Source organism: Xyrauchen texanus, chromosome 5 (genome assembly GCF_025860055.1).
Source record: "Xyrauchen texanus isolate HMW12.3.18 chromosome 5, RBS_HiC_50CHRs, whole genome shotgun sequence".
Lineage (NCBI taxonomy): Eukaryota > Metazoa > Chordata > Actinopteri > Cypriniformes > Catostomidae > Xyrauchen > Xyrauchen texanus.
The window spans coordinates 45791911-45815480 of NC_068280.1; the positions used below are offsets into that span (position 1 = coordinate 45791911).

Sequence of the window (23570 nt, forward strand, 5' to 3'; positions counted from 1 at the left end):
ATCAGTTTGTATGTTTGTGCAGTGGTGATGATGGGGAGCTGGGTGGATGCTGCCACCACCAGCACATGCTCTTAGAGATGTCAACTGTTTTTCAGCTGTCAGACACATATGTGTAACAGAATCTGAAATCATCACACAAATATGACAAAATATTCATGCTGACTTCAGCGTTTTAATTAAGTTCAACAGCTCTGAAATTAACTCTGCTCTCAAAAAAAATTGTTAATTGATCTGCACTAAGTCAAGAGGCAGCTAATAAGACAGAGTGTGTCCATGTGCACTTATATAAAGTCCTGTCATTTGAATCAGCGAGGACTTTACTAACATGCATATATCACATTCATACATGCACAGCTGCAGCAAACGCTCCCCTAATAAGGTTGTTGTTTGATTCAAATAGCAAACTGCCAGGGGATATCAGACATGTGCACTCTCCAACAAAAATGTATGATTTATACACAACAATGCACTTTCTATATCTCTATTATGTGACCCCCAAAAATACTTTGACACTAAAGTAACACTTTGGACACACACATATACACACATACACATATATGTGTGCATTTCTGAGGCATTTAACAACACAATATTTTACATTTTTAAACTAGTCACTAATTTCCCTTCCACTTTCTCTCTCTCTCTCTCTCTCTCTCTCTCTCTCTCTCTCTCTCTCTCTCTCTCTCTCTCTCTCTCACTCTCTTTCTCTCATCCCCTTTCGCTCCGGCTGTGCACAGCTGTACCACGGCACATATGCACATTCTCTCATGCTCCCTGTCAACATTGCGCTTCCTCAATTTTCCACTCAATGTTTTTGTCGCTCCAGTTTTTTACAAGCTGAAGACTAGTCATCATACCTCTTATTCTGCTCATCACACTCTCTATTCATCTCCATATCCATGCATCCTCTGTAATCATTTTACCATTCTCATTTCCCTGTCATTTGTCCCTGTGCTCATCTTTGTCTTGTTATTTGTGTATCTTCTCCACTGTTCATTTACATAGAAACCATTGTTCTTTCTTTTTTGTTCTTTCTCTAATGGAGGCAGAGGCACTTTACAGTTTCAGAGCGACAGAATGCGATGAGCTCAGTTTCCAGAAGGGTGACATCCTGAAGGTGAGTGTTAGTGTGTGTGTGTGTGTGTGTGTGTACATGCTATTGTACCATGTGAACATGGTGCATGCCTGAATGTATAAGGATAACTCTCTGCATGCTGTACTGTATATTTGCAGATATCTTTACTGGAACAGTCAGGCAGTGAGTCAGTGTGGTGGGAGTGTGTGCGTGAGCATGGAGCTTGTTAAAGGGAGTTCTTGTGGGAACTGAGGAAGCTGGTATCAAATAAAGAGATATTTTATGACTCTATCTTAGGGTACATTTATTGTTTGAGAGTAAATATCTGCATAGGTACATAACCTGTACCTTAAAGTTTAAGAAAATTACTATTTCAAAATTGTATAATTAAAACAAAAAAAAGTTTAAATTTATTTAAACAAATGGTAAACTGCAGTTGTTTACTTTAAGGAATAGTTCACCCAGAATTTAAATTCTGTCATCATTTACTCACCCTCATGCCATCCCAGATGTGTATGACTTTCTTCTGCCAAACACAAGTGAATATTTTATGCAAGCGAATGGGTACCAACATTTTCAAGCTGAAAAGTGAAAAGCTGAAAAAGGACTTATATATTGACTTATTTCTCACCCACACTATCATATTGCTTCTGATGATATGGATTTAACCCCTGAAGTCATATGGACTACTTTTATTCAGCCTTTATGTGCTTTTGGAGCTACACAATTTTGGTACCCATTCACATTGTATGGACGTACAGAGCTGAAAAATTCTTCTAAAAATCTTCGTTTGAGTCAGCTGAAGAAAGAAAGTCATACACATCTGGGATGGCATGAGGGTGAGTAAATGATAAGAGAATTTTTATTTTTGGGTGAACTATCCCTTTAAGGTATATTTATACTTTATCTAACCAATTAAAAATTATCTTGTTGGTATAACCTAATTTGTCAGGTATATTTATTCTGATTAAATAACATTTCTGAAATGAACAAAACAATTTCATTTAGATGTTACATGAAGAAAATGTATTAGGTTACCTCACATTGTTACAGTTTATAAAAACACAAAACAATTCATAATATAACATGCAAAGTATAAAACCATTTTCCAACCAAAAGTGCATAAAAATTTAACCTATGACATTATATACTGTAAATGTGACAACCTGCCCAACTTAATGTTTATGAAAAATTGCCTTTTCCTGAGGACGTAGCCCAACATTTCAGTTAAAATCTACCTTTATTATTTATATAGGTGACCCTTGTCTTCATGCATCAGAGTGCAGTAAAAATATAGCAGAATTTTATCAAGTCAAGTAATAAATTTTTATTTGTATAGCGCTTTTCACAAACACATATCGTTTCAAAGCAGCTTGACAGGAAATCATGCATTAACAAAATAATACATACAAATTAAACTGTAATATCTATAAAGTATTAGAGTGCTCATTGTGTAGTTTGATTAAATATGAACTGTGTATACAAATTTAATAATTAAATAACTGTATTTTGAACACCTGTGAGCAAGCTCAAGGCGACTGTGGCAAGGAACACAAAACTCCATAAGATGTTGGTTCATGGAGAAAAATAACCTTGGGAGAAACCAGGCTCACTGTGGGGGCCAGTTCCCCTCTGGCTAAACAACATGAATATAATGCCAATATTAGTTATTAATGTGGAGTACAAGTCATGGTATAAAATTTGTAAATTAAGTAAGTGTTAAGGTCCGATGTTTAAAAAAAGGAAGAACTAAAATATTTTATGAACTTTAAGATTAATGACTAATATCTTTGAAGTCCATTCTGAACGGTGTTCTTTTGTCTATCTCAGGTGACAAATATGGACGACGATCCAAACTGGTACACAGCTGATTTGATGGGCATGAGGGGCTATGTGCCAAAGAACTATATCAATGTAAGACCGCATGCGTAAGTATCAAATTACAAATGCCAATGTAGCTTCACCCATGAGCATGCATGTGGCTTTATTTGTGAAAAAATACAGTGGGTACAAGTGGAAGAAACCTTTGGAGGAACTAACTCATCTGGAGAAACCCATTCTCCTTTCTTCAGCTTATTAGAATGATTTATGTTATATTTATAGCCATATATGGCTGGTGATGGAGTACAAGTGGGGACAGGTTAGTCACATGTCAGGAGTCTGTTATAGGGATCTTCTTGGAGTGTATCTCTCATTGTTTTGATTAATGTTTAATCATTAATTATGCGAACAGGATTACTTCCTGGTTTCTGTTGGACCGGACTTGTGTCTCTGTGTCAGTAGTGCCACAGGAAACGGTAAAAAAAAACATTTGAATTGATATAAAGATGTCTGATAGGAGATGAGACTTGTCATTGGATGTCAGGATACTGGAATATTCCATAGCAACATGTTGATTTCCAGTGTGATCATGTTTCATTAATTTACGTAAAAAATAAACATGATTAACCAACAACAGTTATGTTTATCACAACATTAGTATCCTAAAACCAAAACTATGGTTACTACAGTCTACAATATTACTATAGTAAAGCCATAGTTAAACCACGGCATTAGTATGTATGATATAGTAAAACTATAATAATCACAAAAAAAAAAAAAAAACTGTTGTCTAGGATTATCACTATGGTTTACCAAGAATATCATGGTTAAAATATGGTTAATGTAGTAAAACCATGTTAAATTTATTGCAAGGGGTAGAAAAACTATTGCGAGGGTACGCAAAACTTCTTGCGTGGGAACACAAACTATTGCAAGAGAATGCAAAACTTATTGTGAGGAAATGCAAACTATTGCGATGGCACACAAAGCTTATTGTGAGGGAACGCAAAACTTATTGCGAGGAAATGCAAACTATTGCGATGGCACACAAAGCTTATTGTGAGGGAACGCAAAACTTATTGCGAGGAAATGCAAACTATTGCAAGGGCATGCAAAACTTATTGCGAGGAAATGCAAACTATTGCGATGGCACGCAAAGCTTATTGTGAGGGAATGCAAAACTTATTGCAAGGAAATGCAAACTATTGCAAGGGCATGCAAAACTTATTGCGAGGAAATGCAAACTATTGCGATGGCACACAAAGCTTATTGTGAGGGAATGCAAAACTTATTGCGAGGAAATGCAAACTATTGCAAGGGCATGCAAAACTTATTGCGAGGAAATGCAAACTATTGCGATGGCACGCAAAGCTTATTGTGAGGGAATGCAAAACTTATTGCAAGGAAATGCAAACTATTGCGATGGCACATAAAGCTAATTGTTAGGGAACTCAAAATGTATTGCAAGGGAATGCAAACTGTTGCGAGGGCATGCCAAACTTATTGAGAGGGAACACAAATTATTGTGAGGGAATGCAAACCTTATTGTGAGGAATAACAGAACTTATTGCGAGGAAAAGCTAAACTTATTGTAAGTAAATGCAAATTATTACAAACGCATGCAAAACTTTTTGCAAGGGAACAGAATCTATTACAAGCGCACGCAAAACTTCTTGCAAGGGAACACAATCTATTGCGAGGGCACGCAAAACTTATTGTGAGGGAACGCAAACTATTGCGAAGGCACGCAAAGCTTATTGAAAGGAAATGCAAACTATTGCGAGGGCATTCAAATCTTATCACGAGGAAATGCAACACTTATTGCAAGGGAACGCAAACTATTGCGAAGGCACTGCCCTTTCCTCTAAGGGGTGCCATACTCTGTAATGGAGTTGTGGGAATTGCCTGGCATTAAACCTCATTGTGATGCCATACAACAATTGTTGTAGGTGTGGCCTTCCTGTCAGTATGATTTTATATGAAATTGCTGGGTAAGGAAATCTTGACTTGTATAACAGGGAATCTTTTCATATATTTAGGGTTAGACAAAGTCAAAGTCCAGATGTATTCCCAATAGACATGCTGTGTCTTGACCTGAATAGACCAGTTCATGCCTGAACCTACCACTTATTCTTAATTAAGGATAACTGAGGGTGAGTAAGCTTAAATTCCACAATAGCAATAAAAATTAAATGTTGAATTAAAGAAACCATTGGGTTGAAATTTATGCAGCTTAAGTTGCTTAGTAATTGCAGAACTTTATCCACACAAGGAATATACAGCAGGCGATGGATCATTTGACCATTGGTGTGAGTTTGGGACGTGACTATCTGTTTGAACAACCAAAGATAAATGAAGGAGGTTTCAACTTTAATGTTGTCAACAAATATTTGCTAAATAATAAATATGAGGAACCAATTCCTTTGCACTCAGTGACAAACAATGTGCAGCAGAAGTTCCCTTTCATTCATGAATATACATTATGATGCTGAACTGAGGGATGAGTTTATATTTTGCAGGTGGTTTGTGGGCGGAATATCACGACAGGAGGCAGAAAACCGTCTGAGGCCACTGGAGTGTGGAGCGTTCCTCATCAGGGAGAGTGAGAGCACTCCAGGAGAATTCTCTGTGTCTGTCAGGTCAGATACACTACTTAAAAAATTAAATCCACTTTCAGTAGACTATCGACCTCATTCACAGACTTTGATAACATATTTCCATAATTTAATTACCCTCTTGTTGTTTCAAACCAATATGACTTTTGTTTTTCTTCTATGGAACACAAAAGGCAGAATAATACACTCAGTCACCATTCACTTTCATCTTTTGCTCACACAATGAAAATACAGGTAAATGGTGACTGAGACTATCACCTCCTTCCTAACATCTCCATTTGTGTTCCATGGAAGAAAGCCATACATGAGGGTGAATAAATGATGACCGAATATTTATTTTTGAAGACCATACAGGAGACCACCAATACTTGCACTTCATATACTGTGTTAATTATAAAGGCTTGTTATTTTACTCTACTGCGAATTTAGTCAGCGACATGAGTGTACTTGCATTTGTTTGTGGGTGTTCTTGATACCCTATCTGGCTCTTCATTAACACACTCTAATTGGAGTGGAGTACATGGTAGTGTGTTGCTGTGATGTAATCCTTTAGCTCCCAGCACTTTGGAACCTATTTACTAATAAACAATTAATTAACTTTACAAGTAAAATGTAAACATTTTGAGTAACACCATCAATGAAGCATTTTGCTATATAATGCATAAAAAAGGTGTTTTGTTGTATGTTATCTTGAAATATTTGAACCACTGTTATAATATTTGTACATTTTCTGAAGAAAATTTGAGGGCTGCTTGCCAGTGCAAAACTGGCCACCTCATTGATTTGGGTGGCTGCCAGGGCTTTGCTATATGGTTGCTATGGTGTTTTGAGTTGTTGCTAGGGTACTGTTAGGTTGTTGCTTGACTATTCAAGGTGGTTGGCCCAGTTTAGTCCACTTTACATTAATTTATGACATTTTGGTACCTAAATATGGCTCTGGTCACTACTTCGATGTAAGTCAAGGGATTTTTGTTTGCCCATTTTATTGTCCTCTAGGTGAAAATTGTAAGTCTGGTTACTTAGAAAGGTATCTCTCATATACAAGTTGAGATATTGTTCATGTCTAGAGCACAAATGGTTACAGGACCCAAGTAATAGTAATAGAGCATAACAGTGCCCGCTGACTTTTTCTGTTGTCTTGGTTCCAGAAGTATTTTTCACATCAATGTTTTTCCGTAGGGATTTCATAAAATCCCCCATAAAAGCAATCAGCACCAAGGTGAATCACAACCTTACAAACTGATTTGAAACAAAAAGTATTTGAAAATCGGACAAAAAGACAAAGGTACAAGACTGTGTCCTTTCATGAGGGAATGAACTACTGTACAATCGTGTACAGAAGCATTGCGAATTATGTAATTTAATCTCAGTTGCTTCCAAGACAATCAGCACATGGCTTGCTATGCGCATTATCGCAGAGACTTAGATACATACCATACCATATACCATACGTGGAGGCAGGGGCGGATCTAGAAAAATATTTATGGGGTGGCGAGGAATTTTTGAGGGGTGGCAACATATGGCAGACTTATATATACTTAATTTAATCACGTTTATCACAGTTTGATTAGAAATAGTATGTACACACTAAAAAAGGGCACAGGCTGCCATTTACAAACTCATACAGACAAACTTAATCTCATGCAATCAATGTCTTGCATCTGTTTTCATGTGAAACAGTTCATATTAGGAATAAGTGACCATACAATGTGATCTTACTTAATAGGAGATAGAAGTATGATTGAAGTAAGGGCATTATTACCAGAAAGGCATTAAGGTAAGACACAGGTGATGACAGGCAGATGTGTGAGAGGGGAAGCAAACGCACGCAGCATTTGTACAAGAAGAAACTATACAAAGAAAAACTTACACATGAAGATCTATGGACTGAGCTATACTAAAGTGAGCATAAATACTCTGTGGAAATAAATAGGTCACGGCACTCAAACGAGGTACTGGACATCGCTTTAATTGTTTACTCAGAACACACATTTTTCCAAACTGATCAGTCTCTTGCTGCATTCAGTGCAGTCGGACATTGGAGATTCGCGCTCGTAAATTGTCAAATTGGCCATAACTTTTGATTCTTTGCTGCCAACTGGGGTGGCAGCAGGGGTGGCAAGGTATTCTTTTAGGGTGGCTTTTGCTACCCTATGCCACCCCGATAGATCCGCCCCTGCGTGGAAGCTCATGCTCTTCACTGTGGCATCCATGCAAATCTCTCCATGTGCTCCATTGAGAGCAAGAACCACCATATAGCGAGTAGCAACTGGGCCTATTGGTTGCTTAGGAAGCCTGGCTGGAGTCACTCAATACACCCTGGATTCGAACTCTTGATTCCACGTGTGGTAGTCAGCGTCTTTGCCTGCTATGCTATCCAGGCCCCCTTGCCACGATTTTCCCTAGTGGATTTAGTGTAGTACTTCACCAGGAATTCCGCTCTTGAAGACGATTAAAAAAAATTACGTGAATTGATTGCTTTCACAGAAATGTACAACATCATGGTAGGTCTGCCTTTTAAAGGTATAAAAGTTTTTAGTTATAACAATATTTTTTTCCTCTATGGAAAAATGAATGGGATTTTTCTTCCAAGATCCAGACTAACTAACTTTTGTCTTTCACTCCCATGCATTCTCTCTCTCTCTCTCTTTCTTTCTTTCTTTCTTTCTACCATACTCACACATAGGTAAACACACAGAGAAACATCTGTGCTTGCCTCAGGTACTAGTGCATGTTAATAGGCACTATGCTAAATGCTAATAGTACATGACAGGATTGGTTTAATTGTGCTGTAACTGTGCTGCATACTCTCTGTTCCTTGATTTCTCTTTCTTACTGGCACTGTCTCTCTCTGTCTGTCTCAGTGGAATTTTACGTTTTAGGTCAGGTCTTCAGAGGTGCAAAGCAAAGCGATCTAAAAATAATCCTTGTCCACCCTACTAACGTAAAATAACATATTTAATTCTACCATGATCTATGAGCTATAAATAAAAAGAAGAGGTATTAGTCAAATATACCCATTGAGATTAATGTACAAACAATGAATAGCGCCATACTGTACTCTCGTTCACCCAGTCATGACCCAAAGCTGTATTCTGTTTTATAAATATTTCAGAATAAAATGATTTATGTCAAGATATCCAAAGAAGAAATGCATTTTTGTTTCTATATGACATACTTTGTAATATATAGGTTATTTGAACCTGCAGAGAGTGACAAAAAGGACCATTCATTTTCATTTTTTCATTTTCATTTCAGGCTATAAAGGTTAAAGGGATAGTTCACCCAAAATTGAAAATATTTCCATCACTCGCCCTCATGCCATCCTAGATGTGTATGACTTTCTTTTTTCTGCATAACACAAATTAAGATTTTTAGACGAATATTTCACCTGTGCAATTAAATGGTGACCAGAACTTTGAAGCTCATATAGGACATAAAGGCTGCATAAAAGTAATCCATGTAACTCCAGTGGTTAAATCCATATCTTCAGAAGTGATATGATAAGTGTGGGTGAGACACAGATCAATATTTAAGTCCTTTTTCTTATTATCATAAATCTTATTTATTTATTTTTTTGGCGATTTGCATTCTTCATGCATATCACCACCTACTGGTCAGGTAGGAGAATTTATAGTAAATAATGGACCTAAATATTGATCTGTTTCTCCCCCACACCTATCAAATCACTTCTGAAGAAATGAAATTAGCCAATGGAATTGTATGGATTACTTTTATGCTTCCTTTATGTGTATTTTGGAGCGTGAAAATGTTGGTACCCATTCTTGCAATGTGAGGATTTACAGAGCTGAGGTATTCTTCTAAAAAATATTTGTTTGTGTTCTACAGAGGAAAGAAAGTCAAACACATCTGGGATGGATATCAGGGTGAGTAAATGATGAAATGAGAACTTTCATTTTTTAAACTATCCCTTTAATTTAAATACAGACAACATAATGCTGTACAATGAATAATGTGAGGGTGTTTATATCTGAGCATGTGAATATTTAAACTATGTTCGGTTTATGTCATGTCTAATAAATGTGATAACTGACTCAGTCACTGTTCCTAATTGTGCCCTTTTTTGTGTGATTATCTGCCTTATAATGCTCTCTCTCTCTCTCTCTCTCTCACACACACACACACTCGCACGCGCATCTTGGTGCGGCTATTCTTATGTGGACTGTCCGTAGACAATGATTTTTATATTGTACAAACTATAGATATCCCCAATATTTTTTAAGCAATTACAAACTGGTAATTAAAGGCTATAACGCTATAAATGTGCTTCATGAGGAAATTTCTATTGTAAAGTAATTACCCCCCCACACACACACACACAGGTCCACATCCCTAAGGCTGTTCCTTATTCGTCACTTTTTCTGCCTGAACAAGCAGCGTGTGTTAGAGCAGCCCAGATAGGTTAAGTGCAGGTGTGGCAGGGTGTCACCGCGTGATTAAAGCAACATGCCGCAGGCATAGGGTGTGCATCTGTGGCTGCATTTCTTGGTAACACAGAAACAATTGATAGCATTTTCTTTTCTTTTTTTTTTAAACTTCAGCAAAAAGAAAAATCGATTAAAAGGAATACTTACCATTCTATTCTAAAAAGTTACAATTCTGATTACTATTTGATAAAAAATACCCCAAAACATACAAATAAAAAGTTTACATTAACATAACACATTTACAGTGACACTCACATAAAGTTTGACTGCACTGCTCTTTAATTAACATTAATTTACAATTGAATATTCTCTTATAAATGTTTGTTCTAAGAGTTTGTTCTATACCTTTGCAGGAAAATGTTTAGTTCTCAAGCACAGACTTGTTTAAACCATAATTTGATTAAAGTTATTAAGATTGCACATTAATTGACTCTGAGCTGAAATGTCAAACTGTGATTTATTGGGCCAAACCTTTGATCACTGTTATACAAACCATATTAACATTCTTATCTTCCAGATATAATAAACTGGTAAGTTGAGCCAAGATCTGTTTCCTTATCTTTATAGTAAACAACTCTCAAACTTTCTTTCTTTCTCACTAGTTATGGGGACCATGTGCAACACTTTAAGGTTTTGAAAGATGGGCTAGGACAGTACTTTGTATGGGATGAAGTCTTTAGCTCCCTCAACCAACTGGTGGATTTCTACAGAATCAACAGCATTGCCAAAGAGAGGACCGTCTTTCTACAAGAGCCTGAGGGTTCACTAACTGTAAGAATAGTTGCAAATATGTAACCACACGATTACCATTATCACGCCAAGTAGAACACGCTTCAGGATCAACACCTTTTTTGGTGGTGTAGAGCAACATTCCTACAAAACAATCAGATTTTAGGGTCAGGGTTAGAAGTAGGCCTATGTTTGGGATGGGGTTTGAACAAAATTCTCATTGAATTATGTCTCTGTGATTATAGCAGAAGTTACTGGTTAGGATTAAGGTTAGAACTATGTGTGTTTTACCAACGTAGTATTCAAAGGTATTCGTGTAATGAACAGACACTGAAATGTACAATATCAATGTATTAGCAGCATCTAAAATTTTAAAACTTTTACATATGAACGACTTTAGAGACAAATCATTCAAAGTTTGTACATATTAGGAATGTGCCCGAAGCTGAATAACTTATTCGGAAATACACGAATAATGACTTTAAAATTAATAACGAATTCTACCGCATAATGCAAAATAATATTAGTTAGACTGATGATCTAATTTATTGTGTGCGACTCCAAAAAATAAATAAAAAAAATATTTTTTAAACCTTTTCAGCGAGATATATAAGAATATGTATCTCACTCGCTCTTCAATCAGGCCAGTGGGCAGTGTGTAAGTTGAGGGAGGGGTGAAGTGATTTCCTTCTAAAACAAAGTGACAGCAAGTCACTTGCAGAGAACAAGCACATACTGCAGGGCTGTGTAGGGCTCGAAAATAATCGCAATGATTTCGCTGGTGATATCAAATGAATCAATAATGTGAAAATCAACAATGATTGATTTTAACACAGTTTAATTTCCATTTTTCGAAATGCTCTCTGTCCACACTGCTGTTTTCAAGTGTTTTCCAAAAGTTGCTCATCCACAATGAAACTTGTAAAAACGCTTAAATCCTCTTACTGTGCATGCGAAAAATCGCCGTTCCAAGTACGGTTGGAAACGCAATTGTCTGCATGTTGCGTCACTGAACAGCAATTTCGAGTAAACTTTCCATCGCCTTTGAAGGAATGCAATGTACTGTATTGTTTATTCCCATATTATTGAACATAATCCTATCACTGGTCTACAGTTCACAGCAACCCATTTTGCAATTGAATTTGTCAATTAGTCTAAGGACTTGTCTAAGGACACATCAATGTACACCTGTGCAAAGTGACCAGCGTCAGGCGGACGCTTTTGGAACGTCTCTGAGTGGTGGTGGCGTAGTAGACTAAAGCACATAACTGGTAATCAGAAGGTTGCTAGTTCGATCTCCACAGCCACCACCACTTAATCCAGGTTGCTCTGGGGGGATTGTCCCTGTAATAAGTGCTCTGTAAGTCGCTTTGGATAAAAGTGTCTGCCAAATGCATAAATGTAAATGCATGCAAAATTAAGTTTGAATCTTTGAAAAACATGTCTTGAGACCCCTGCATTTGGATTTGTTCTCCATCAAGTTGTGTTTGTACGCAAGAACGTGTTCTCATCTTGTGTTGTCTGCACTTGGTAAGTGTGGTTTGTTCTCTGTCTGTATGAGCTGCGTGTTGCCTATACAGACAGTTTCGCTTACTGCCCCCTGAAGAAAACGGGTGGTACGCCATGCTTGAATTGCTCATATGGAAGAAATATTCATTATTACAGTCCGGGGACATGATTAATTGCATTTTGCATTTTTTTTTTTTAACTCATAATTGTTTTAATATAATTAATAACACTGAATTAACCTGTTAAATTGACAGCCCTAATAAAAATATTAATAATCAATATTAATAATAAAAGAAGAAATAATGTAATGAATTGCACAAGGCTTATTTGGATTATGGAAACTAATAGCTAAATAGAAAAATTTACAGTTAAAAATGAGCTTTTCATTTAGTTTTGACACAATTCCGGTTTAAGCTCCACCCACATTGGGCTATACATGGACACAGATACTGATAATGACTTCGATGCACACCGTAGGTTTTTTATATTGTATTTAGAGCAAAGATTTTAGTTCTGACCTGTTTGCTGGGGATTCATAATTATTTGTAAATCTCTAAAGTTTGCCGTTTAAATGCTGTCAATATGTTGATATGGTAGGTTTCAGTGTCCACCCATACCTGCTAAATTTGGTATACCCTTTATCAGGGTTGGGAGGGTTACATTTGAAATGTTTTCCACAACAGATTACAGAATACATACTGAAAATGTTTATTGTAACGTATTCCATTAGATTACTCAAGGTCATTAACATATTCTAAATACTCTGAATTACTTCTTCAGCACTAAATATTAAATGAAATATATGACAATAAAATGCAAAGTAATCTTGTCAGTAATCAAAATACTTTTTGAATGCAACTGTATTCTAATTACTGTAATTTAATGATAATTGTAACTGTAGTGGAATACAGTTACTTATATTTTGTATTTTAAATACGTAATCCCGTTACATGTGTTCCGTTACTCCCCAACCCTGCCTTTTACGCTCAACAGTGCTGGGGGGTAACTACCTTAAAGTAGTGACGCTAGTACTAACTATAGTTATAATCCAGGTGTAATACAAGTTACATTTGTGGCATACTGCTGTTTACCACAAAAATGCATTCCTTATATAATAAAAAAACAAAACAATAGATGTTGATCATGAAATGTTTTGGCACACTTTTGGCATTGAGATTTAAATGTCTCGTCTCTAACCACTGTGTGTATTTCTGTTCCAGAGGCCACGTCACGCTCATGCCCTCTTTGACTTCACACCTCACCATGTGACTCATCTGCGTTTCCTGCGTGGTGATGTTATCGACCTGCTTGACTGTTCAGATGCTCAGTGCTGGAGGGGGCGGTGTCGTGGCAGAGTGGGTGTGTTCCCACCAGATTATGTGCAGCCAATTTATCATTTGTAAATTACTACTTTCTAACTCACATAATATGTTAATTTTATTCCTAATAATTATTCAGTATGTTCTCATATTAAATCATACTAAGCTTTAAATGTCATGTCTTGACTAAGTTTTGGAGTATTAGGCTTGACTCAGGTGATCAAAGATGGAATTAGGCTCATGGGCCAAGTCATCATCATATTGTTACTAATTGTCAGCAGTGTGAGTGAAAGTATTTTTAAACTTCATTAGAAAAAGTGATGAAGTAACTAAAGATAAGTAGCTGACTATAGAAGCTATTTTTGGGCAATGCAATATCTTTTTACCATCTAACTATCAGATGGTATTTTTATTTATTTATTTTGCGATTCAGCAAATCTGGCACAAAATCAATGAGGATCTTTATTAGGCTACGTCTACATTAATCGTTTTTGAATTGCTCTCTGTCCACAGTGCCATTTTCAAGCATTATCCAAAGGTTTCTTGTCCACACTGAAATGTATCAAAATGAAAAAAATCCCATCCATCTTCAACCGCTTATCCGAAGTCGGGTCACGGGGGCAGCTGCTCCCTTTACTGCAAATGCGAAAAATTACCATTTCATCGTCGGACATCAATTCCGAGCAAACCTGTTGCCTTTGAAATAATGGATTGTGAAGGTTGTACTAAGTAACATTTATCTTAAGCAATGCTATCAAAGTGTGTTGCAGGCACAGCATCGCTGCTACAACATGGGCAGCCATCTTGATTGTTTTCAGTTGAATGGATCACATGACTGGGTCACATGACAGCAAATAAGTCATCGTTTTCGACTATCTCTGTTTTTCCTGTCCACACAACAATGGAAGGTCAAAACGTAGAGAAAAAGATGCATTTTCAAATGAAAACATGAGCACATTTTTATGTTTCCATTTGTATTTTTATTATAAAACTACCATCTAGTTACTCCCTGCTGCAATGCTTAACAAAACATGAAAATTCACATTACTGTATATTTGGCAAATTTTTCAGTTAATGGACCCAATTTGTATTCGGTGTCTTTAACTACTATTTACTTAAAGTATTAGTTCACCCAAAAATGAAAATTCAGACATTGTTAACTCACCCCTGTGTGTAACGTTTGATAGGGAGAACAAACAGACCCAAGAGCTGCGGAAACATTTATGGAATTTATTAATCACAAAAAGCAGTCAGCTTAATACTCAACATCAAACAACAATCTAGCAAAGATACTGAGAACACGACGGGCTTAAAAAGGGCATGAATTAGAGGAGAACAGGTGTTGCTCGGCATGCTAATCAGTGGCATGATCAGCTTCCCCCTGGGAATAATCAATGTTCCCATGGAAATTCCAATCTTGCTTGCTGGCTGTGCCTGTGAGACATGGGGGAGAGAAAATGACAAAGCAATCAAAACAAATAGGCGAACTCACCTGAGCCGTAACAGTACCCTCCATTCTGCCCGCACACGTAAACTGGGGTCTTAGCCCAGTGCCGGTCAGCTGACTTCTTAACATTATAGTCCATATGAGGGATTCTCTGGTAGCTTTTCAGGTGCATCAGCACCTCTGGATAAAGGCGTAGGTGGATGGAAACTATACGTCAGGTTCTTGGGCGGAGAACATAGTGGGCTGAGGCTTCACTGGAAGGGTGATAACTCCATAGATGACGACTGCAAGGAATTTTGGACGTACTCGACCCAGACTAAATGATCGCGCCAAGAAGATGGATTATGGGAGGGCACACAGTGCAGGGCCTTTTCCAGCTCCTGATTCACACACTCTGCTTGCTCATTTGTACAAACTCACCGTAACTCCCAGCTGTCGACAGAACTCTGCCTAAAAATGTGACACAAATTGGTGGCCTCTGTCAGACCCCACATTGACCGGAAGTCCATGAATGTGGAAAACGTAATTAATGATGGTAATTTGGGGAGGGGAATAAAATGAGCCGCCTTCGAGAACTGGTCCACTACAGTCAAAACGACTGTTTTGCCACGCGAGGGGGGGGAGACCAGTTACGTAATCCATGGCTATGTGTGACCAGGGTCTCGAAGGGACAGGTAGCGGCTGGACGAGCCCAGCTGGGGGTTCACAGGATGTCTTATTAGTCACACAATTGGGACAAGCGGCTACAAACCGACGTAAGTCCTGCACTAATTATGGCCACCAGAAACGCTGTCTAATGAGCATCTGGGTGCATGTCGCCCCTGGATATCAAACAACATTGGATGAGTGACCCCACTGTAAGACGTCCATCCAGGCAGATCATGGAACAAATAACTGGCCCGCTGGATGTGGCGGGGGCACGGTGTTTCATAGCGCAGCACGAACACGCCAGTAACCCCTCTCCTACGGAAGAGCGATGTGTTTTAACCAGACAGGAAGCAGCAAGATCATCAGGGCGAGCACAATAAAAACATGGTCCATTATTGAGATGTCGCTGTTTCTCCCTACTAGCGATTTGCATAGGCTCAGTGTCGGGCTGTGATACTGGTGAATTTGCTGAAAAAGCAGAATGAGTGGGAGGATCAGCAGCCAGGGTGGGTGGAAAGCAGCGTAGATGGTGGTGACGGAGTAGGATCAGGCACTGATCGACTCAGATCAATGACTCAAATCCTGCACCAAGTCATCGAAGCGCGGAGGCAACTCCAAAGAATAAATCTTGTCCAGAATATTGTCGGAAAGGCCATGCAGAAATCGTTCCCACATAGCATGGTCATTCCACTCTCAAGAAGTAGCTAGGGTGCAAATTGAATCGCATAATCGGAGACTCTTCGATCTCCTTGAGACAGTCCCGATAAGATCCTCGGAGCCTCCCGACCTTGAGCTGAGCGATCAAACACTCGTTGGAGTTCTGTGGAAAAAGCATGACAAAGCACAGCAGGGAGGTCTGTTGTCCCATAAGGCAGTGAACCAACCTTCCGGTGAAGAGCATAATAATGCAAGCCACCTTCATCATATCCAAAGTGAAAGTGGAGGGCTGCAACATGAAAAACAGGGAACATTGTGAAGGAAATATGCTGCAGGATTCAACCTCACCTGAATACAGGGCTGGAGGGTGAATGCGTGCTTCAAAGGAAGATAAGGAAGCCTCCTGAGGGGGCCCAGCATCAGGAGATAGACGGAGCTGCTGCACTACGGAGGTGACCTCAGCGAGCAGCGAATCTATCATCTCAGGGCCCAGTTCGAAACAGAGATCTGGTCCTTCTGACGCCCCAGAAGGGCTCCCTGCTGAGAGAGGGCGAAGCGAAGGCTAGGTCCATACTGGCTAGATTGTTCTGTAATGATGTGATAGGGAGAACAAACAGACCCAAAAGTAGAGGAAATGTTTATGGAATGATGCTCAGGAACAATCCTTTAAAAGTGTGTTCGTAGGATGTATGTGTGCATTGTGGAAGTCAGGAACCGATTCGTAGAATCCTCCATTGAAGCTAGTGAGTTGCAGAACAGTGCCCAGCTGATGAGGGCGATACTAATCCCGACACGCGGGCAGAGATGAGGTATACTTCCTAGAAGACCAGCTGACACACAGCAATACGGGAAGGCAACCACACACCTGACACATGGGCAACCAACAGGGACACGAAACAGGACCAACTAGACAGAGAGAGCTAGGTAAGCACTCAACATCAAACAACAATCTAGCAAAGATACTGAGAACACGAAGGGCTTAAGAAGGGCGTGAATCAGGTGAACTCACCAGAGACCTGACACTGTTGTTATAAGCCAATATACATTTCTGTCTTTTTTAACATAAAGGGATACATTTTTTTAAATATTTGTTCTCAGTGATGACATACAAAGGCAGTTTATGGTAACCACCTCTTCATGCTTCAAAAGGACTCAAAAATATAATTTAGAAGTCTAATAACTTATTCAATGAGACTCATGTTTGTTATGCAAGTATACAATAAGGTTTGGTGAGAAACAACCTGAAATCGAGTGTATTATTTAGTGAGTTTCTGGTACCCCTCTTGGGTAAGATGGTGCCCCCTTAGGGAGTTGGTGCCCTACACAAACTGTGTAATATGCGTATAGGGAGTGGCGGTACTGGTATCCTCCTGTAGCCTCCTCCAACACACTTTTTGATTGAGAAATGCGGTTAAAACAAATAAGGTTGGAAATGTATCTATTCCACTTTAAACTCTTCAGACGTGTTTGTAATTTCTGGTTTGTGTGTAGCTATGTTGTGTTTTCTGTTGTTAATATCACTGGTGGTCCTGTTGAAGCGAAACAAAATGCTTGAACACCCCATCTCGCACTTGCTGAGAACAAGAGAACACATTTTTTTTTCACAATTTCTCGCTTTATGTTAAGAAAAAGAAAGAAAATCAGGAGTGAGTAAACAATGACTGAATTTTCAATTTTGGGTGAACTACCCCTTTAGGCATTTAATACAATGTACTTATTATGTATATATGTGTTGTTGCATTGTACTTGCATTTCAAGTACCTGCATTTAATTACAGCTGTAGTTACACGTTTTAACCTTACCCCTAACCCTAAACCAAACCCTATCCCAACACTTACCCTAAACCCTAACCTTAACCCTTGTGAGAATTTTGCAGAACAACATGTAGTTACACAATAAGTACATTGCATCGTATGTGTTTTAATGTTAATATAGTAGGTGACAACAACTCAACAACTTTTGGGCCAGTTGCTATATAAAATCCCGGGCCGAATTTCTCTTCCCATTCCAGCCCTTGATATCAGTATCATATATCAATTATTCTGATTTTAAAGTAATAATTAAACCGTTGAAAAATTTATCACATTACTGATTGCTTTACTTTTAAGTTAGGGGTCTGAGTAGCTCAATGATTATTGACGCTGACTCCCACCCCTGGAGTCGCGATTTCAAATCCAGGGTGTGCTGAGTGACTCCAGCCAGGTCTCCTAAGCAACCAAATTGGCCCGGTTTCTAGGGGGGGTGGAGTCACATGGGGTAACCCATGCCATGTCACGATTAGTGGTTCTCGCTCTCAATGGGGTGTGCGGTAAATTGTGTGTGGATCACGGAGAGTAGCATGAGTCCCCACATGCTGTGAGTCTCTGCAGTGTCATGTACAGCAAGCCACATGATATGATGCACGGATTGATGGTCTTAGAAGCGGAGGCAACTGACACTTGTTGAGTAACCGTGCCACCACGAGGACCTAGTAAGTAGTGGGAATTAGGCATGCCAAAACTGAAAAAATAAAAATAAAAAAAAGTAACTTTCTAAAATACATTTCACAGAAATGTCTTTTCTTTTCTGCTCAACAAACTCAAAATAAAGTCTACCTGTAAACCAGTAAGTGTAATCTGATTACAAGAATTTAAAATGTAATGTGATACAAAAGTTAAAAACTAATCAGATTACAGTAACTAATTACTTTGTAATCAGATTAAACCCAACAATGGTTTCTTACAAAGATAAGTTTCTACATATTATTCATATTTAAAGATAAAAAAACACTCTGTTTGCTTCATTATTTTTAATATATCATTTTTTTCATTTGCATTGTCACAATAAAATAAACAATTAATAGAAAGCAAAAGGATAATTATGAGACAGCCAGAAATATTAAACATTTAATGTTTCATGTAACCTCTGTAACATTCTATTTTTCTGTACATCAAATAATTTACAAGCTGTTTACTTAGAATTATATAATCTATAGCTATTCTCATGCTATTATATCGATTAAAAAGGCGCATATTACGTTATGTATCTACAGTACAGTAAATTACTGTTTAATCACTATTAATTTGTTTCAGAGAAGCAAATCTGCACTAAAATGTACACCCAACCCTTTTGGGAGTATCTGGCAATGACTGATACTCCCAGTAAATGGACACCAAGATCTTAATAAATGCATTTCATTTTGGCTTTTAAACAAACCTGAAAGTTATAAATTTCCAATCCACCATGAGAAAAATCTGTTGCCCTATGCTCAAAGGCAAATTTACACTTGTTAAATGTACAGCATATACATTTTATGAAAAGCTAACTGAGCAACCTTTAAAACCTATTAAAACATTATCTACGCTACCAGTCAAAAGTTGGGACACACTGAAATTATGCTTATGCTATTGCAACAAGTACCTATGTAAGAATTTATTTGCAAACCTAAAAGCTCATTTTAGATATAGGATTAAAATACATTTGTTTAATATTTTTGGTCAATACCTAATTCCTATACTTCCATTTGTGTTATTTCATAGTTTTAATGATTTGACTATTATTATAAAATGTGGAAAATAATATTATAATAAAGATTGTGTATATACAGGGGGCCTGGGTAGCTCAGTGAGTGAAGACACTGACTACCACCTCTGGAGTCATGAGTTCGAATCCAGGGCATGCTGAGTGACTCCAGCCTGGTCTCATAAGCAACCAAAGTGGCCCAGTTGCTAGGGTGGGTATAGTCACATGGGGTAACCTCCTAGTGGTCACTATAATGTGGTTCTTGCTCTCAGCGGGGTTCGTGCTGAGTTGTGTGTGGATGCTGCGGAGAATAGCATGAGCCTCCACATGTCTCCGCAGTAATGTGCTCAACAAGCATTCCAAATTGGGGAGAAAAAAAATAATTATTGCATAGATACTGTATGTGTCCAAACCTTTGACTGGTAGTGCTTCTCCAGTATGTACCCTACATAAATAGGTATCTGTATCATTTTTTACAAAAACTATTTTGGGTATTGCTGTATCTAATGCTGATACTGCATCATGATTCAGCCATTGTAATGACACAATTTGAACCAATCATGCAAGTATCCGTTTTTTCATTAACAAAGGTAAATAATAAGTAAAATCACAAAGGTGTGCATCAGACTTCTGGAAGAGCATGGTGATGAATGTGTAACGAAAGCAAAAAAAAAAAAAACAGTGTGCGTGACTGTTTGTGTGGGTATGTTTGCCGGTTTGTTATGCATAGTAAGCATAAAGAAAGATGTTAACACACATGAGAATGATGGCATTAACACAGCAGAAGCGAGACCAGAAGGGATCCTCTCTGGCTCTGTCAATCAATAGTGGTGGTGTCCCAGGTGCGGAACGGCCTGGTCGAGGACTACAGAACCCAGCGGTGCGGACACACCTTCCTCTACGCAAAGACTCACTGCCTGTATTGAGAAGAAATTTGATAGAGAAAGAGAAATATGAGATGGGGCGGAAGGAGACTGAAATCGAATGGTTTTGATGGCATCCCTTCATTTACAATGGTATTTACATGGTACTCGAAGATACATCAAAGAAGTATTGTAATATTTATTTTAAAGAAATATAGTATACTTTTCAAGCAAAACATTTCACAACAAAGTTTGCTATGTTCTTAAAAAAACACATCTAGCATCATTTGTTTTTAAATGCCACTTTGTTTTGTATTTTTAATGCAATGCAATAATATTCATGAATTTTCTAGTTTGGCTTAAAGGTGCACTCAGTAATTTGTTCCTCATTAAAAAAGTTTAACTTTTAAAGACATTTTCAAATTGTAATTTTGCAATATATGTAGAAAATCATGAACACTCACATTAAAATGAAAACTCCAGTCATATCAGTCACTGTATTAAAACTGTTTTATTCTACATGGAGAGGGTCCTCACATGGGGGCTTCCATGTTAGAATCACATGACCAGCTGAATTCTACTCGCTTAATCTCAGTAACCCTCCTGTTATTTGACACTTTCACTCATTGATTAAAGTAATCATGTCTGACTGTGAGCACTACATTTCTTCAATGGCATCTGAAACTGAAAACTATTGATATTAAATAATGCCGCATCCAAACCGCAAGGTGTCAATGTAAGTCCAAGGTGACAAATAGACAAAAAGAAATTGTTAAAATCTGATTCAATCATACGCTGATTGGACACGTTCAAACATGGCACGTTGCAATCGTTTACATAAGGCGTTAGGCAAGTTACAAAAAAAGTAATCACATTACTAATTACTTTATATTTAAGGTAATTTTTAAGAAATAAGTTTAACCCATGTAATGTCCTTAAATGTAATGTGTTACATTACATTTTGACTAAAAAGTCATTATATTTCAGTTGATAATTACTTTTAAATCCGATTACACCCAACACTGGTCACAAGAGATGCAAGAACCAATAGCGTTTGACGTCATTACTGTTAAACCTTGAGCGATGCATCTTGAGGCACCAAGTTTGCATTACAGAATAAAAATCATTAAAAAAAAAACAGATTTTGAAAAAAATCTAACTTTAAAATCTATTACAGTGTCATGATTTGCTATTTGCTATTGCTAGTAAGTGGCAAGTGGTGTAAGGGGGAGGGACATTCTTAGAAAGCATTTAATTAGACAAAATATTTGAGTTCAAGATGAGTCATCAATATTTTTGGTCAATTTTCACAGAATATTTTTTTTTTTTAAATTGCCATATAAATGTGTTTACCTCTGAATAAACAGTTTTTATTCAAGTCAAAAGTATTATTTAACTGAGTAGTTCGACCAAAAAATTATAATTCTCTTACTATCTCTCTCTCTCTTTTATTCACCAAAACGCTTCACTTTCGCCCAGCTCTCCTAAGCATCTATCATAAGAGAAGCTTGTTTGTCATGTTTGCGTTGCTTCTTACCCAAAGCAATTGTTTTGCTTCAGAAGACATGGATTAAACCACTTGTTTGAATTACTCCTATGCTGCCTTTATTTGCCAATGGGGTTAAAAAATTAACTTAATTCAAAGGGGAAACAAGTTTATTTTTCTTACCCCATTGGCAGATTTATCTTTCTTTCCTGTTTTAAGCATAAAGTTTACTACATTTGGTCAGATTTCTCTGAAAACAAGACTCAATATCTTGCACCATTTTGCTGGTCAGATAAATATATATTGTTTTAAAGGGTTAGTTCACCCAAAAATGACAATTCTCTCATCATTTACTCACCCTCATGGCATCCCGGATGAGTATGACTTTCTTTATTCATCAGAACACATTTGAAGAAAAATAGAAACATATCTTGGCTCAGTAGGTCCTTAAAATGCAAGTGGATGGTGATAAGAAATTTGAAGCTCCAAAAAGAACAGGCAGACAGCATAAATGTCATCCATACGACTCCACTGGTTCAATTAATGTCTTCTAAAGTGAAACGATCAATTTTGCTGCGAAAAAGATTCATATTTAAGTACTTTTTAACTATAAATCTATTTAACTTCTGCTCAGGAGTTTTTCACAGGGGTGGCCGGGCAGGGGCCAGCGATCAGTCTGTGGTGGCACAGACATTTTCGGCCAGTAGGCCTACATGATAAGTATTGTGCACAAAAACGGCAATTGTGAGTGGGGCGGCCAATGGGGTGCCCCTAGCTCCACCACTGTTCACACAATCTCACGTGTGACGTATTCACGTTGGCATGTTTCACGTTTTTCTCTCAGTTGAGAGATTCAGGATGAGTACACAAAGCCCCATTGTGAGTAAACAAACACAGATACAGATCCAAATCAAAGCCAATGACACTTCTCTACAGTGTTTCACCAATTCAGTTGTAAACAGTAGTGCTCTTCCGGTTGTGTCGCATGTGTATCTGTTCTCATGTGAACACGCCAACGTGATTATATAATGCGCGTACTGCTGACCAGAAGCGATGATTTATAGTTAAAAAGTACTAAAATATTTTTCAACAGAAAAAGCGATCGTTTCACTTTAGAAGACATTAATTTAACCACTGAAGTCATATGAATGACTTTGGGCTGACAAGCTGTTCTATTTGGAGCTTCAAAGGTCAGATCAAAATCCACTTGCCTTTTAAGGACCTACTGGGCCAAGATTTTTCTATTGCTCTTCAAATGTGTTCAGCAGAAGAAAGAAAGTCATACGCACCTGTGATGGCATGAGGGTGAGTAAATGATGAGAGAATTTTCATTTTTGGGTGAACTAACCCTTTATTTAGATATTTTTAATGGAAAACAAGACAAAAATACTAATTAAGAAATATATTTTTTTGCAGTGTACATCTTTCAAAGAATCTTAATTTGTCTTCTGC

At 37.7% G+C, this 23570-nt stretch overlaps 2 protein-coding genes across 2 annotated transcripts in view; one reads left to right on the forward strand and one right to left on the reverse strand.

Moving 5' to 3' along the window:
- The first annotated feature begins 781 nt into the window (after positions 1-781).
- On the forward strand, positions 782-13677 carry grapb (GRB2 related adaptor protein b). The gene is made up of 5 exons (XM_052127437.1): positions 782-1117; positions 2906-3003; positions 5416-5535; positions 10562-10730; positions 13418-13677. Exons 1-5 carry the CDS (start codon positions 1040-1042, stop codon positions 13598-13600), a joined length of 648 nt encoding a protein of 215 aa, XP_051983397.1. The 5' UTR covers positions 782-1039; the 3' UTR covers positions 13601-13677.
- A 6763-nt stretch (positions 13678-20440) lies between these two features.
- The window catches only part of slc5a10 (solute carrier family 5 member 10), a 44633-nt gene continuing 41503 nt past the window's right edge, over positions 20441-23570 (reverse strand). The window contains exon 15 of the mRNA XM_052126997.1: positions 20441-20686. Coding sequence (XP_051982957.1) covers positions 20490-20686 — 197 coding nt within the window. The 3' untranslated portion in view covers positions 20441-20489. The remainder of the gene's footprint in view (positions 20687-23570) is intronic.